The following is a 15,145-nucleotide window of genomic DNA, read 5'->3' on the forward strand; positions in this document are numbered from 1 at the left end:
TACATGGGTTCTATGAAAGAAGGCAGGCACTACCCACTAAAGAGTGCTAAGAATCACCGGTTGGGTGTCACCTACATATCGGTCCTTATACATGGGTCCTATCAAAGATCTACTTTGTAGAAAGGCTCTGATGTTTTGAAATTTGAAGCTGAGTGTGGCGGGAGACACAGGCAGGTAGATCTCTGAGTTTGAGGTTAGCCTGGTCTATACAGCAGTTCTAGGCCAGTCAGTGCTATGCAGAGACCCTGTCTCAAAAAAACAAAACAAAACCAGAGCCAGGGGCAGTGACACACCTTTAATCCCAGCATCCTGGAGGCAGAGGAAGATGGATCTCATGAGTTTGAGGCCAGCATTGTCTACAGAGTGAGTTCCAGAACAGTCAGGGCCACCATGCAGAGAGACCCTGTGTCAAAAACAAAACAGATCCAAAAATAAATAAACATTGATGTTCTCTTTGTTTTATGTTCTATTTAGTGCCAGTCATGAAGTTCAGATGAAGACACATGCAGCAACACTCACAGCATCTTTGCCACCTCAGCACCCGACAAGAGTTCTGCCCGCTGTTTAGTATGTGCCATACAATCACAGTGACAAAGAGTGCAATGACTTTGTCAGCGTGGTCCACCAGCCATCTGGGGAACCAGACTGAAAGGTATCCTGAGAAAGGCTACGGCCTGCAGCATCCACCGCCGTGGCTGAGACTGAGGGCATTGGGGCTTCAATGCTGATACCACTTTACACAAAGACACAAGTGGCTCAGATTGTGTCAACACATCTGGATTATTCTGGCCACAAGTGACAAGAGGCCCACACCATCGGGGTGACCTGAGTGACTGGAGTCAGGCGTGGCTGGTTTTGGGGCGAGGGTCATCTTCCCATTTCCCAGCTCTGATGGACAGCCCACAGAACATGAGATTTCCTGAGTCACTCATGCCCTGCTGGTCTGGGAAAAAGCTCCGGGCTGCTAACCTGCAGCCACTGTCCCGTGGGGGACATCAGTGGTAAGAAGGGACACAAGGGCAGGCGAGGATCCGAATGCAGGCAGAGCTCTGGGAAAAGCAGAGTGGGGAATGGATGGGATGGCGAACGGCTGTGCTGGGGAGGAGCGGAGGGAAGGCCAGGCCAGCAAGTGCAAGGCCGGAGGTCAGCACAGCTCAAGGCCTGCTTCCTACGTCCACTCTTCATAGGGCCTGGGACAACTTGGAAGGGGTGGATTCTGAACTAGCACTGAGTGACTACGGCTAGGTCCCTGCAAGGAGTTGTGTGTCACAAGGTATTTTTTCTAGGCCTGCCCTTCTGGGGCAAAGGACAATGTTAATGGACACTGTAGAAGACCCACTGGTAAAAACGAGAAACTTCTCAAGCATGCACATTTGATAAATGCTTATTTTGACTTTTTGCCTAGGATCAACGGCACAAGTACTGCACCTTGGAAAGCACAGGCAGCTGCCACCCCCCTCATTCCCACTGAGCGATAGTGAGGCCCTGAGCCTGTGGAGTTAAGCTGTGCCGCCTGGGTAGACATCACACACATGCACAAGTGGGGTTCCCGTTCTCCGGGTGCAGAGCCCCTTACCCACCACTGTTCTGCTGGACTGCGGCTCTGCTGCCTGCCCTCGATCCCTGCCCTGGCCTCTTCTCTGTGGGTCTGTGTTAACTTTCTCTCCTATCCTAAATCGGGTCTCCATTCTCTACCTTTTGTCCCTAGACCTTCTGCACCCAGAGAGCATATCACATGGACGTCACAAACAGAACCAGAACTGGAATGGGCAGAACGAGTCAGAGTTCGTGGTCTCCCGAGAGTTGTGATGTGCTGCTCGCCACACATCCCTACACATTAGGAAAGTGTGGCCTCTTCCCAGGAAGAACAGAGCATCTGCCTCACACGGCAGCAGGCCCCCATCAATAGCAAACTATCACACGTCAGAGTCATTCCAACAAGAGAGGGCACAGCTCTTCTGTTGGGGGCTGCTCACCAGGTCACATATCCCTCTGCTGCCCCAGTGCCACCCTCAAGGTGTTGGCACCTAGATGTAGGCCCTGAAGGTGGAAGGCAGCCTGCTGGGCAGCAGCTGAGTCAGCATAGTGTAGAATGGCCCTGTGCTGTGGCCCCTGCCAGGTAAGCCTCAGGGGCACTGCCCCCAGCTCCTGGAGGGCACTCTTCAGTTCACGCACACGAGCATTGGAGGGCAGGTTTCCCACGTACACAGTGGCAGCTGGTTGGGTGTCCACCCTGTGCAAGGGGCTATGGGACCCTCCTAGGGAAGCTGCTTGTGACTGCGGTACATCCCCGGGTCTCCTCATGGTGCTTGAAGCTGGGTGCTGGCTGCCAGGCTCAGCCTGAAGAGCGACATCCTTTCCGGCCCGCCTCTCTCGCTCACGGAGGATCCTGAGCACTGGGATTTTCGTAAGCATCTCACAACTGACCTGAAAAAGACAGTGACCTCAGTCGGAGTCTTGGGGTTATCAGGGGGTAGTCACACCAAGGCCACACCCACATACCCAGGAGGGACTCTGGTAACATATTACACCATTCGACTGAAAGGTGCTGAAGGCCCCAGCGCGGTCTTTGGGGAGCTTTAATTTTATTTATTTCTCTGATGCTGGGGGTGACGCACAGGGCCTCACACAGGCTAGACAAGTCTTCTACCATTGGGCTACAGCCCAGCCATTTCTTTTTATTTGGAGAAAGGGCCTCATCATATTGCCCAGGTTTGCCTGAACATCAAACTTGCCATCCTTCTGCCTCAGCATCCAGTGTGCCCAGATGATAAGCCTGCAACATGAAGCCAGGTCTGGATTCCACTCCTTAATAGAAAGTCACCAGCCTGCAGCTCAGCTCTGACCCCACAGCAGCCTAAATGAAATCCTGACACTCTGAAGTCCTTCAGACTGTCCCTTCATGTGCCACAGCAAGGGTGAAATGGGCCTCTACCTTCCCGGAGGAAAGAGCTGGGGTTCCTTTGTGGGCCATTCACCCAAAAGAGCACCTGCAGTAAGTGGTGTTAACACGGCCACAGAGGGCAATTCCTTGCCTGGAAATTGAGGAAAAGTGAGGGCTCCTACGGTGCCTGTGGCTGGGGGGGTCCTTTACATGCCCAGGCGCAGCTCTTGGGTCACACTGAGGCCTGGCCCTACACACTGCCAGGCAGGTCTGACACTAAGCACGACTCGTGCAGCATTCCCTAGTACTAGGCCACCAAGTTGTTAAATGACAGCTTCCTGAGCTCAGCATCAGCCTGTGGGGCTTTCGCACAGGCCGCCTGCGGTCCTACCAAGGTGGTAAACATGTTGCCTGCAAACATCCCAACAACCTGCAGAGGCAGTGGAAGGCAGATCACCATGTGAGCAGTGTGCCGTGGAGGAGGAGCCAAGTGCCTGATCCCTGTGCACAAACTCGGCTGGAAGCATCAGCAGCCAGTTTGCCAGTGGGACGCCTGGACTGAGCTAGCAGATCAGTCTGAACATCAGAGTCTGCAGTGGGCCATGAAGCAGACTTGTTCAGTCCTTTCTGACACTTCTCATCCATCAGAAACAAGGTTTTCTTTAACCTTGGAGGCAGAAAACTGGTAAACAAGCAGTTACTGAGAGAACAGCCATGGCTTGAAGACAGGTTTTCGTGTGTGTGTGTGTGTGTGTGTGTGTGTGTGTGTGTAGGGGGGGTTGTGTTGTTTTTGTAGTTGATGCTGCTGTTCGTTTTTTTGAGAGTCTCACTATATAGCACTGGCTGCCCTGGAACTTACTATGTAGTCCAGGCTGGCCTCGAACTCACAGAGATTCATCTGCTTCTTCCTCCTGAGGGCTGGGATTTAAGGCGTGCACCACTATGCCCAGCTCAAGGCAGGTTTCTACGGTGCACACATCAGATCAGCACTCAGGCTCTGGGTTCCTTTCCCAGGAAGCCGAGCAGCACAGGAGCTGAGCTGTGAGGATGGCATCTCCTGGTGCTCGAGCTACTATGGGGCCGGGCACCGCTCCTCTCGGGAACAGCCTGTTTTGAGTAGGGAGTCATGCCACCCAGCATGGCTTGGCTCACTTCTCCACAAGTCCCAGCCACACTGGCTCTGCCATTTCCCCACGGCTTACATTTGGGCTAGCAGAATGGGCTGATGTCGCTGTCCACACTGAGGGGATTCTGTTTTTACTAGCAGGCAATTAGGAATGGTCATTACGTTTTATCAATGTGCCACATGAAATGAGAGCTCTACTTGTTAATCAATCAGAAAACAACATTTTTATGCTCCGTCCTCCAAAAATTCCATCCTCCAAAAATTACAACTCAGATTTGGTTTTCATGTGTCAATTACCTAGAAGTTTGCAATCTTTTGTGAAGGGTGGCAGTGTAGCTTGTAATCCTGGCTACTCGAGAGGTCTAGGCAGTGAACCCTGTCTCCAAAATAAAAATTAGCAAAGGACTGAGAGGCAGCTCATTAGTAGTGCTTGCCCGAATCACAAGGCATGAGGAATGACACCCAAGGCTCACCTCTGGCCTCCACACGTGCACATATATGAACACAAATGCACACACACACACATGAAAAAACTAGCAAAGGTGCCACAGTGAAGTGACCCTCCCATGACTGCTTCCTAGGTAATTCTAGGCCTCAGCCTGAAGACATTACTTGGAGCCACAAAGTTCCAGGTAGTGCTGATGTCCAGCCACACACGACAGCAGACAATGGCCAGGTCATACGAGGAACACTGATGGCCACTACAGTAGGCCATGCCAGCCACAGTAATAACTCACCTTGGACCAGATGATCCCTGTTGGCTTTGGGCGTGCACAGCCTGTAGCAATGACCCTGGTCGGAGTGATGATGTAGTCAACTGTGAGATCGTGGTCCTCTAGAAGAGCCTCAGGAATGTCAACGACCTGAACAAGGTAAGACGCTGACTAGTCAGGTGACACAGCAGGGCCCTGAAGGAACTGAGCAACTGGACGGATGACCTCCAGTGCATGAGACCCAGGGCCTCATCCATCAACACTGCTCATAGCAGGATGCAAGAACAGGTGCTGTGGAATACTGCTTTAACTAGGGAAAAATGTGTTACATTTGTTTATGTTGTGGAATATTACTTTAACTGGGCAAAGATGTGTTACATTTGTTTAGGCTACATTTGTTTAATGATGTAAAGATGTGTTACATTTGTTTCTGCTACATTTATTTAATCATGTAAACATGTGTTACTGCTTTACCTTGTCTGCCTAAGGCACCTGATTAGTCTAATAAAAAGTCGAATGGCCAACAGCTAGGCAGCGCTGATGGGTGGAGAGAATAAGTAGGAGGAGGAATCCAGGCTCAAGAGGACAGAAGGGAGAGCAGGGAGAACGAGGGAGAAAGAGAGATGTTGGGGCCAACCAACCAGGTAGCCACTAGCCAGACATGGAAGAAACAGGAAAAATAGGACATAAAGAATGAAAAAAAGAAAAAAAGTCCCGAGGCAAACATAGCTGAAGAGAAACACGTTAAATTAAGTCAGAAGAGCTAGTGAACAAGCATAAGATACGGCTGAGCATTCATAACTAATAATAAATCTCCATGTGCCTGCTACGAACAAGTGTCTCTCTCACCCCTCCCTCTCCCAGAGCTGCTGAGGGGCACCAGCGATAGATCTGCAGGACGTACCTGGCAGTCATGGACAATGGTGACGACCGGAGTCCCCTTGTGGACAGCTCCCATCGACACCATCATGGCATACTCAAGATCCGCATAGCCTTCTCCCTTCCCAATTCTCCAGCCTAAGAGACAAGGCTGGGCACAGTGGGCTCCTATCAGGCCTCAGTGGAAAGGATGGGGTCTCAGTGTTCCACAAGTGGCCCCGAACACTGAAAGTGCACAGTGAGTATATGGGGTGGCCAAGCTTGCACTGTGTGCTGGCCATGTCAACAAGACACAGTGAAAAGCAGTGACAGCAGCCAGGTGCGGTCGCGCAGCTGCACCAGCACGCAGAGGCTGAGGAGGGAGGGTGGAGACCTAACGGTCAAGTTCTGAAATCAAACCCAAAAGCCATGAAGGTTGGCAGGTGAGGACAGAGAACAGAGTTCTGCTTTGAAGGGCAGGTGTCTCATCTCCTGCCTTAGGAAGAGAAGCAAGAGGCAAAGGGGAGGCCAGGCTCAGCGGGGTTGCACGGTCACAGGCCTGAGAGAAGAAGACTAATCTGAGGTCAGCGTGGGACATACAACAACATTGTCTTTAAAGGCAGGGAGAGATTACAGCTCACCATCAGCCTGCTCAAAATTCAAGCTGGATAATCCCAACATGCACAGGGGACAGGAAGAGAGGTGCTGGGGCCCCTGTGAGCCCCTGTGACTGTGTCTCCTGTCAGCTTGACAGAAGCTAGGGTCACCAGGGAGACAGGCCTCCGTGAATGCCTGGCGGACTATCCAGACCACATTAGTTGAGGCGCAGGCCTTGTGCACTCTTCTGTGGTACCCAGGAAACTCTGGTCTGACTAGAACAGGACAAAGCCTATACAAGTGGCCAGTGAGTGGCTGGGGTCAGGCACGCAGGGCAGAATGACTGGCAGGGGAGAGCGGACAGGGCAGCCTTCAGAACACCTGGACGGCCTGCCTCTAGCTTACCTTTCTCAGACACAGCAACTGATCCCACCACAATTAAGTCCACGAGGACACTGGAGTCCAAGCCCACGGGGACACTGAAGTTCCGCACACCCTATAAAGGGAAACGGGGGCTGAGCTGTGTTCTTAGCGCAGTCAGAGTGGACGTGACTCCCATGCTACCCTAGAGGAGGCAGTGTCCTGGAACAGTCAGTCCAGAAACAATTTGAGAGAGTGTCTTCTACAGTTCTTACCCCAGGAAGAGGGACAGAGGGAACGAACCACACAAAGCCACAGAACACTAATGCCAAAACAGTGCCATAGGTAATCAGGTGGGAGCCACACACAACCAGGCACACCCTGTTGAGTCTCAGGAGCTTCAGGTTCCTCATGGCACAGGGACACCAAGACGAACGTTAGAAACGAGGGCACAGGACATGGTCAGTACCCGCATGGCCATCGCTTCAGGCAGGGCAATCTCGCTTCTGGATATGTACCCCTAGGGGACCCACCCATCCTGACGATCAGAGGCCTGGATAGAAGGTGTGAGGGGACTGCCCCTGCAGAGCAGGTCAGAGATCTGGCAAGTCTCTTCTGGGATCAGTGTATGGCCTGGGTCTCTCTGAGGCACGTCACAGTGCATGCCTGAAGCACCCACCCTGTTGCAGCCTTATGCTGTCCCTCAGGGTGGCCATGGAAATAGGCTCCCCACTGCCTGAGTTGGGGCCTACGACTTGTCCACTGCCCTATCTCTGAGAATCCTGAGCTGTGGGCTTGTGATGGCCAGAACTACGATTTTATCTTACTTTTCATCCTTTTTATTCTTTTTCCATTTTCTTCAGTGCTGGATAGAATCTGGGGTTTTGTACACGCTGAGGAAGAGCTCTAATGAGCTACGTTTCACCCCCACCACAATTCCTTTTAATATTTCTTCTGAAATGAGGTCTTGCTATAATGTAAGGCAGGTGCGGATCAGCAATCTCCTCTCCCCAGCAGCTGGTTTCAGATGTGCACCACCAAATCTGGTCCTCCCCAAATGGCTCCTCTACACGCACGTATTTTCTATTTATAGCATACTGTACATGTTTTTGTAAGCCGTAGCCAATTCTATTTTTTCAATAAGTTATCAGAAGATAAAAAGTCATTCAACATTTACATATTAGACTCAAGGTAAAATCCCTTTAAAAGGGATAAGTAAAATCATATGGCGTTTATGGTTCTTCAAAAAGCTATCAAATGTGATTTAACGTAAGATGCAAATCCTGGTTCTCTAACACATCAATGAGTCTACAGACTCTAGTTTAGCTGTGAAGTGTCTGATGACATGTAATCATGCTCCTATCAGAAGTTACAACTGACGGGCGGGGGCTTTACAGCCTGCTCTGCAAACAGGGTCCATCCTGCCCTCCACTGTTTTCATCTAAACAGGTGGGAGCAAGCACAAGCGCACAGACCAAATCTACCACAAGAGGGCACCAGAGTGCTCCGTGCTGGGTCTCACCGGCTTTTGAACAAGCATTTCTAACCAGCCAAACTCTGTTCGGATATCTACAGCAGGGGCAGAACTGATGAATGCTTTAACAGTGCTCTCGAGGCTCTGTGTAAACTCCATGGATGCTATTTCACGGTGCGATGACTCAGGAGGACAGCCCCCCAGGGTGGGCACTTCTAGCACTCACCTGGGAGGTGGCACATTTCCTCAGTACATCTTTAGTGGCTCCAGGAGGTGGTGTGATCTTATTAAACAGCCCTGTCCTCAGTCGTGGAGTTGGGACCAGCAGTGTCTTTTTGCTCTTTGAGGGAAAAGACAATCAATTACACAGCGAGTGCATGTTTTCCCCATGAACAAAGGGAATCTCAACTAAGGAACACCTGAGCATAGCTGGGCTGCTTCCCCTCTCATGCCTGTTTCCCCTGAAGGCCACTGAGTGATAACCCCAGTGTCCTCCCCCACATCAGCAACCGCTCCCTCCCGCTGTTCCCTGCTCTCCTCACTGTGGTATGGGGTGTCAGTCTAGTTCAAATATCATCTCACTGCCTGGGAGGGGAGGTCAACACTCCTGCGCTTCCAGGAAGCCTCCTTGAGTCTCCTGGGCCCAGAGCAGGAGCTGCACGTCACTGCTCTCCTCAGCACAGAGGCCTTAGGCCTCCCTTACCGCACAATGTCCTGCACTGCTGAGACTTCTGCCATGTAATGGGACACCAATGGGGGACCAGCAAGTTACTCCATGGCCTCTGGCAGTCCCAGGTTGATTTCCAAAGCTCTAAGCCTGGCATTCAGTGTCAAAGCAGCAGCAGCAGCCTTGGTTCGGCAGAGCTAGGTCAGTCATCACATTGCCTGTGCCACTCAGCGATATGTGGGGCTCGGCCTGTATTCGCTTTGTCTGCACTGGTTATTATAACTGCTTAGAGCTATGAGCATTAAAATGCACACCAAGCTCTCGTCTCATGCTACATGAGATGATATAAAGTAGTTTGAATGAATGATGGGGGTGCTCTCTTTTCTTTGAGAAGTGGTCTACACATTTGTTTGTCTGTTTGTTTTCTTTTGAGACAGGGTTTCTCTGTGTTGCTCTGGCTGGCCTGGAACTCACTCTGCTCTGTAGACTGGCTGGCCTTGTACTCACTGAGATCTGCCTGCCCCGGCCTCCCTTGTGTTGGGATTAAAGGTGTGTGGCACCATCACCTAACACAGATTCAGATTTCTAACTGAGGAGTTTTTGTTTCAAAGAATTAGAACATTAAAAAACGAAGTGAGAGATGGCTGCTGTGAGCTGCAGTCACCTAGAGATACGACATGCATTCAGCAGTCATCTGGAGGGGGAGCACTCATGACTGAGGGCACCTTGGGAGCACGGAGATACCTGCAGTGCCAGCAACCGGACACCTTCCAGGGGCTTATCAGGGTCCACTTTCACTTCCTGTGTCCCAGCAAAGACGTCCAGGTCTTTGATGCTTTGGCAAGCCAGGTAGGACCCCTAGGTAGGCAAAAACAGTGCTGCACTCACCTCCAGCACGAGGAAGCGGGCGTTCCTCTGAGGAGCATCGGGGTTGACTTTAATGGTTCTCGCCACACTGAAAGCGTGCAGGTGTGGGAAATGCTCCGCAGCACGAGAAGCACCCTGTGTAAACGTGGCTGCATGTCACCTTGGGGATGGGGGCCAAGTACAGCCTAGGCATCACAGCCCTGCATCCATCGAGATACAGGAGCCCACATTTCCCCAAGGACACCTCAGAAAGAACACAGGATAGAAAGGAACTAAGCCAGAATTCAAGGTTTTTTTAGTTTGTTTTTTAAAGATATTTACTTTATGCTCTACTGACTTTATGCCAGAAGAGGGCATCAGCTCTCAATACAGAGGGTTGGAGCCACCATGTGGTTGCTGGGAACTGAACTCAGGACCTCTGGAAGAACAGCCAGTGCTCTTAACCACTGAGCCTCTCCAGCCCCAGAACTCAGTTTTTAAGGAAAGAAAACTCTAAAAAGAGCACAGAAGCTGAAGGATTTCCACAGAAGAATGGAGCTCACGTATGCAGCATCAGTTAAGGAGCGGGATGCCTGGAGAGGCCTCTCCTTCGCCTTTTCCATTCACTCCAGAATCTATGAGTTCATCCTATGCCCTCTTCCTGTGCCCTCCTGCCTCTGCCTTTCCGGCGCTGGGACGGCCAGCGTGAACCAGCTCCTGGCTCACACTGCCTCTTTCAGGCAAACTATTTTCCACGCAAACTATCGGCAATAGTCATCTTGGGTTAGGAAACAGCGCCCGGGCTTCTGTCACATGATGCTTTTCTGGGCACTAAAGGCTGGGCTTCCCTCTGGGGGTTCCATAAGCTCCTCCATAAGCGGCTGAGGAAGGCCAGTTCTGTGAAAAGCCTTGGTAGCAGCTACAGTGCAACTCTCCACTCCCACAGAGAGGCTGTGCCTCACTGGGTAACGGAGGGGAATGTATCCAAACACAAAGAGCCCTCCAGGCCTCTTGCATTCTGCCTCTGCTCACTGCGCCTCGAGGACCAATCCTACCAGAAAGCAGAGGAGCTGTGCTGCTGACTTGATTCTCCCAGGGATAACTTCATCCTCTTCTAACAACCCCAGGAACACCTTCGTACCTTAAAGTTCGGAATCCTGTGATGCACAGGTCGGGGGAAGTCAGCTAAATCATGTGATTCCATATAGTCCCAAATGCGTTCACGGATGCCTTGCTTGGAGACACCTACAACAAAGGACTGTGACTTACTGATAAAAACCAATCCCACAGTGCATGTGGTCACTTGTATACCTGCTCTTGTGACAACATCTGCACAGCAGTTTGGGTCCACGCCAGACCAGCTTAAGGTGCCAAGTCTTTCTTCAGAGCAATGGAAATATTAGTTTCCCCTCAAGCTCCCTCACCAGTTGGGAGTAGAGCTCCAAACTTCTGCTAGGAACTGGGAGCATACAGTGAAACCTGAAACCTAGCTGTGAAGTCATTTGCATTGTCTCTGCAGTACCAGAGGTGACAGCATACTTAGCCATCATCCACTGATAAGCTACACAACACCTTTTGGAAGCAAGGTGGCACTGTGTTGCACAGACAGGCCTGAAACTCAAGTGCTCTAGCTTCAGCCTCCCAAGTAGCAAGAGTTAGGAGTGTAGACCACCAGGTTTGGCTAGAATAGTCTTGATTATTTAGGGGTGCAGAGGGTCAAACTCAGGGTTCCGAGTGTGTTAAGCAAGCACACCCCCAACCTGCCTGGTGTGTAGAAAGTATTTTTGTCTTTCTTTTTTAAAAGATTTATTACATAAGTGTGTCCACATTTGTTTACGTGTTTATGTGCACCACCAGCAACTGCGGGTGGGGGGAAGGGTGGAGCACGCAGGTACCAATAGATGCCAGGGGTCAGAGGGCATTGATCCTTTTTCTTGGAATTGGGAATGGTAAGCTATCTCATATGCTTGCTGGGACTGACCTCCCGTTCTCTGTAGGAGCAACAAGCGCCCTTGACCACAGAGATCTCTCCAACCCCAGCTGTGGTCCTTTGTAAATTTCGTGGCATCACAGCGTTTGCAAGGGCAGACCCCACCAACGGGCAAGTGGAAGCTTTCCAAACCTTCGCTGTTTGATGCATACGCTTCCTTGTTTACAATGCTTTGTTGCGCGGGTAGCGAAGGCGCTGCTGCGCGGTGTTCGAGGCTGAACGAACCCCTCCATTCCCACCACCCCGGCTCAGGCTATTTTAAACGCGTCGAGTCCGGCTGGGTGAGGGCCGGACTGACTCTCCCTCGCGGCTGTCAGCCTGGGCATCATAGCCGTAACGGGCCGGGTCTCATCCTCCGTACACCACGTTCGGACCACCGGGGCTTTTGGGTAGATCAAGCCTTGGTTTCCCCCATTGCCCTCCGTGCTCCTCACCCGCCAGCGCCTCCATGGCCAACTCACGTCACAGCGCGACGCCTCTCACGGTGACGTCAAACGCCTGCGCGTCACACTGCGCCTGCGCACTGAGGCTAACTGGTCCCAGAGCACACGCATGCGCAGGCGACGCCGTGGGCGTGGTTCCCGCTCTGGGTCCCGGTTCTTCTGTCTTTCTACTTGTTGAACGCTGCAGAAGCACCCAACAGCTAGCTAGCTAGCTAGCTTGCTTGCTTGCTTGCTTGCTTGCTTGCTTGCTTTCCTTCTTTCTTTCTTTTACTATTTATTTCTGTATTTTAAGTATATAAGTGCTATGTCTTCATGCACGCTAGAAGAAGGAATCTGATCCGGTCACAGATGGTTGTGAGCCACCATGTGGTTTCTGGGAATTGAACTCAGGGCCTTTGGAAGAGCAGTCATGTACTCTTAACCGCTGAGCCATTTCTCCAGCCTACCTCAGTGCTTTTGAGGCCGCCATTGAGCCGCCTTAGAACGCGGATGTCTGGGACACATATACACACACAACATGTTTGCATTTGTATTATGTGGAACATATATAACGCATATAGGGCTGTCAAAATGGCCTAGCCGGGAAAGGTGCTTGCTGCCAAACCTAACAATTTATATTTCATCCCCAGGACTCACTGTAAGAGATGGGTATTGGCTTCAGAATCTCCCAAGACCAAGTTCTCAGCACAAAGGAGGTTTATTTGCTACAGGGGGAAAGAATGCTGGGGAGTGGGAGGGCAGGGACTAAGAGGCAAAGACAGGAGATAAAGGGAGAAGGGGAAGGAAACAAGGGAGGGGTAGGGATATTTGCGGAGGGGCAGGAGAAACAGGACTACCACTGGATAGAAAGACAGCTGGGGCACATGGGAAAATGGTGGTTTGTAAGGTACAAGGGGGACTCCATGTTAGGATGAGGTGTTTAATTTTAATTGGGCATGTTAATTATGTGAGCTGAAGGCTGGACTTGAGTACTTTAATAGCTGGACCTTGTTGGTCAGCCTTAGGAGGAGGAAGTATCCAATGAGGAAACAGACCTTGGTGGCTAGCTTTAGGAGTGTAAGCTCACAGTTTTTAGCAAGGCATTAGGAACTGGGGAAATGGGCAAGCCTGCCAGAGCCATGTTTACCACACTTGAGCTAGCTAGAGTCCCTTCACCCACATGGTTGAAGAAGAAAACCGACTCCCTAGAGTTGTCCTCTGACCTCCACAGACTGTGCTATATCATGAATCCATACACATATATCATGCCCGCGCACACACACACACACACAAAATGCGTGGAACATACATATACATGCATATGCAAGCATGTTGTATGTGTAGACCATGTTGTGTGTACATCTGTAGAGACACCGCTTGAAAGTCAAAGGAAACCTATACACATCTGATACGTGGATCTGAGACTGAGGACACCCGTTGGGATTTCCAGCTCCCTGTGTCTCAGGACAAAGAACTGTCCTAGGGACACGTGGTTAGATGTAGAAATAAAGACTGTTTATTAAAGAAAGGAAAGAAAACTCCTGAAATGAAATGAAGAGGGTGGTAAGGGGGGGACAGTCAGAAGCTCACAAGTGTTGGGCCCGAAGGCTTCTGACTACTCACGTGTCATTTACATAGCCCTACTCCAGCCTTTGTCCAGGCTTTTTTTTGGGGGGGGCGGGGGTTAAGACAGGGTTTCTCTTTGTAACGGCCCAGGCTGTTCTGGAACTCCCTTTGTAGACCAGGTTGGCCTTAACTCACAGAGGCCTGCCTCTGCCTCCCCCAAGTGCTGGGATTAAAGGCAAATCAGCTGACCTCTTTCATAGGGTGTGTCTTTGTGTCCTTGAGCACACCTGTGTAGGTGGAAGTCAGGGACAACCTCAGGCTTTCTTTCTTTCTTTCTTTCTTTCTTTCTTTCTTTCTTTTTTTTTTTTTTTGAGATAGGATTTCTCTGTGTTACAGTCCTGGCTGTCCTGGAGCTCACTTTGTAGACCAGGCTGCCCTCAAACTCACTGAAATCGCCTGCCTCTGCCTCCGAAGTGCTGAGATTAAAGGCGTGCGCCACTACTACCTGGCACTTTTTCTTCTTAAGTTACTATAGCTGTACCTGCTGGCTTCTTGTGTTTAAAGGTGGCAAAAAAATTGGCTGGTTTTCAATGCAAGGAGGAGTGGAAGGACCCTAAAAGGTGATCAAAGCTGCTCTGTATTTGCATATAGTCAGTATACTGTGTGTTTGGAGCATCCGAGTGGCTAGGGATGTCAGTTCACGTCTGTGGTGGCTGCCCAGCTCCTACCCACCCCAGCCTCTGATGGAGGGTTCTGTTGTTTGTTTTGCAACTGAACTTCATTTACACCTTGAAGAAATCAGGCTCCCCTGAACTTTCTTTGTGACATGTGATCTCAAGGCTGCCTTCTCCACTGATTCCCCAGCTGGGTAGAGTTTGTTAGCACTCTGCCCTTGCTGCCTATGGATCACCAGAATGATGATGCGCTTGAGACAGGATTCAGGATCATACTCTGCTGCCCAGGAGGCTGGCCTTGAAATCACAGATCCACTTGGCTCTGCCTTCGAGTGCCAGGATCAAAGCTGTGCACTGCTTCACCTGGCAGGATGCAATTTTTACTGGTTATTGTTTCTGAAGTTTTAGGTTCACAGCAAAAGCCACAGAGAGTCCCATACGCTCCTTCTCGAGGTCAGTTGTCACCCTGGTACACAGCATTCCTGGTGGGGTAATACAGTTTCCTGTCTTGATAAACCAAATATATATATATATATATATATATATATATATATTTTTTTTTTTTTTTCCTGTGAAAGATGGGAGTGGGGGAGGAGACGGTATTTCAAGGATGGAAAATGGGAACAAACTTGAATTTGGCTCCAGTGGAGATGTGTTGTGGCTGAGAGCTGAGGGTGTGTCTGGACATTGGGATGAATCAGGGTCACAGTTGTTCACAGAATCACCAATAGGGAAGATTGGTGATCACCCATAGGGAAGCTGCCAAGTCACAGCTAGAAGGTGTACAGCAGTGTTCAGGCAGGTGGGGGACAGGGAAGCAGAAAGTCGGGAGAAAGGAGGAGAGTGGTGGAGTTAGGAGGCTATAGACTAAGGGGTGTCGCTACTCAGCTTGGCTGATGGCAGCGAGAATGTCCAGGAATCTTCGTGGTGTCTCCGGATTCCTGGTCTTGCCAAAATATACAGTCTTC

At 50.7% G+C, this 15,145-nt stretch overlaps 1 protein-coding gene across 6 annotated transcripts; it reads right to left on the bottom strand.

Moving 5' to 3' along the window:
* Positions 1 to 276: 276 nt before the first annotated feature.
* On the bottom strand, positions 277 to 12,030 carry Mthfsd (methenyltetrahydrofolate synthetase domain containing). Of its 6 annotated transcripts, none has more exons than XM_048437417.3 (8): positions 11,950 to 12,030; positions 10,667 to 10,770; positions 9,424 to 9,537; positions 8,239 to 8,352; positions 6,584 to 6,674; positions 5,628 to 5,740; positions 4,748 to 4,873; positions 277 to 2,427 (listed from the first exon to the last, which is right to left on the bottom strand). In XM_048437417.3, the coding sequence occupies exons 1-8, from the start codon at positions 11,963 to 11,965 to the stop codon at positions 1,981 to 1,983; spliced, it is 1,125 nt and encodes a 374-aa protein (XP_048293374.3). In that variant the 5' UTR covers positions 11,966 to 12,030; the 3' UTR covers positions 277 to 1,980. The 6 variants fall into 6 exon arrangements, with proteins under 6 accessions (XP_048293374.3, XP_048293375.3, XP_085537940.2 ...); XM_048437418.3 differs by lacking the exon at positions 9,424 to 9,537 and adding an exon at positions 9,568 to 9,681; XM_085681814.2 differs by lacking the exons at positions 9,424 to 9,537; positions 11,950 to 12,030 and adding exons at positions 9,568 to 9,681; positions 11,648 to 11,925.
* Positions 12,031 to 15,145: the final 3,115 nt, after the last annotated feature.

Source organism: Myodes glareolus, chromosome 22, assembly GCF_982192425.1.
Source record: "Myodes glareolus chromosome 22, mMyoGla1.1, whole genome shotgun sequence".
Lineage (NCBI taxonomy): Eukaryota > Metazoa > Chordata > Mammalia > Rodentia > Cricetidae > Myodes > Myodes glareolus.

Excerpts from the sequence above, each read along its gene's own strand:
- Mthfsd (XM_048437417.3), bottom strand. Across the intron at positions 6,675-8,238 it reads GGAAATGTGCCACCTCCCAG|GGTGTGCGGAACTTCAGTGT; the intron begins GTGAGTGCTAGA and ends TTCCCTTTATAG. Across the intron at positions 5,741-6,583 it reads AGTTGCTGTGTCTGAGAAAG|GCTGGAGAATTGGGAAGGGA; the intron begins GTAAGCTAGAGG and ends CTTGTCTCTTAG.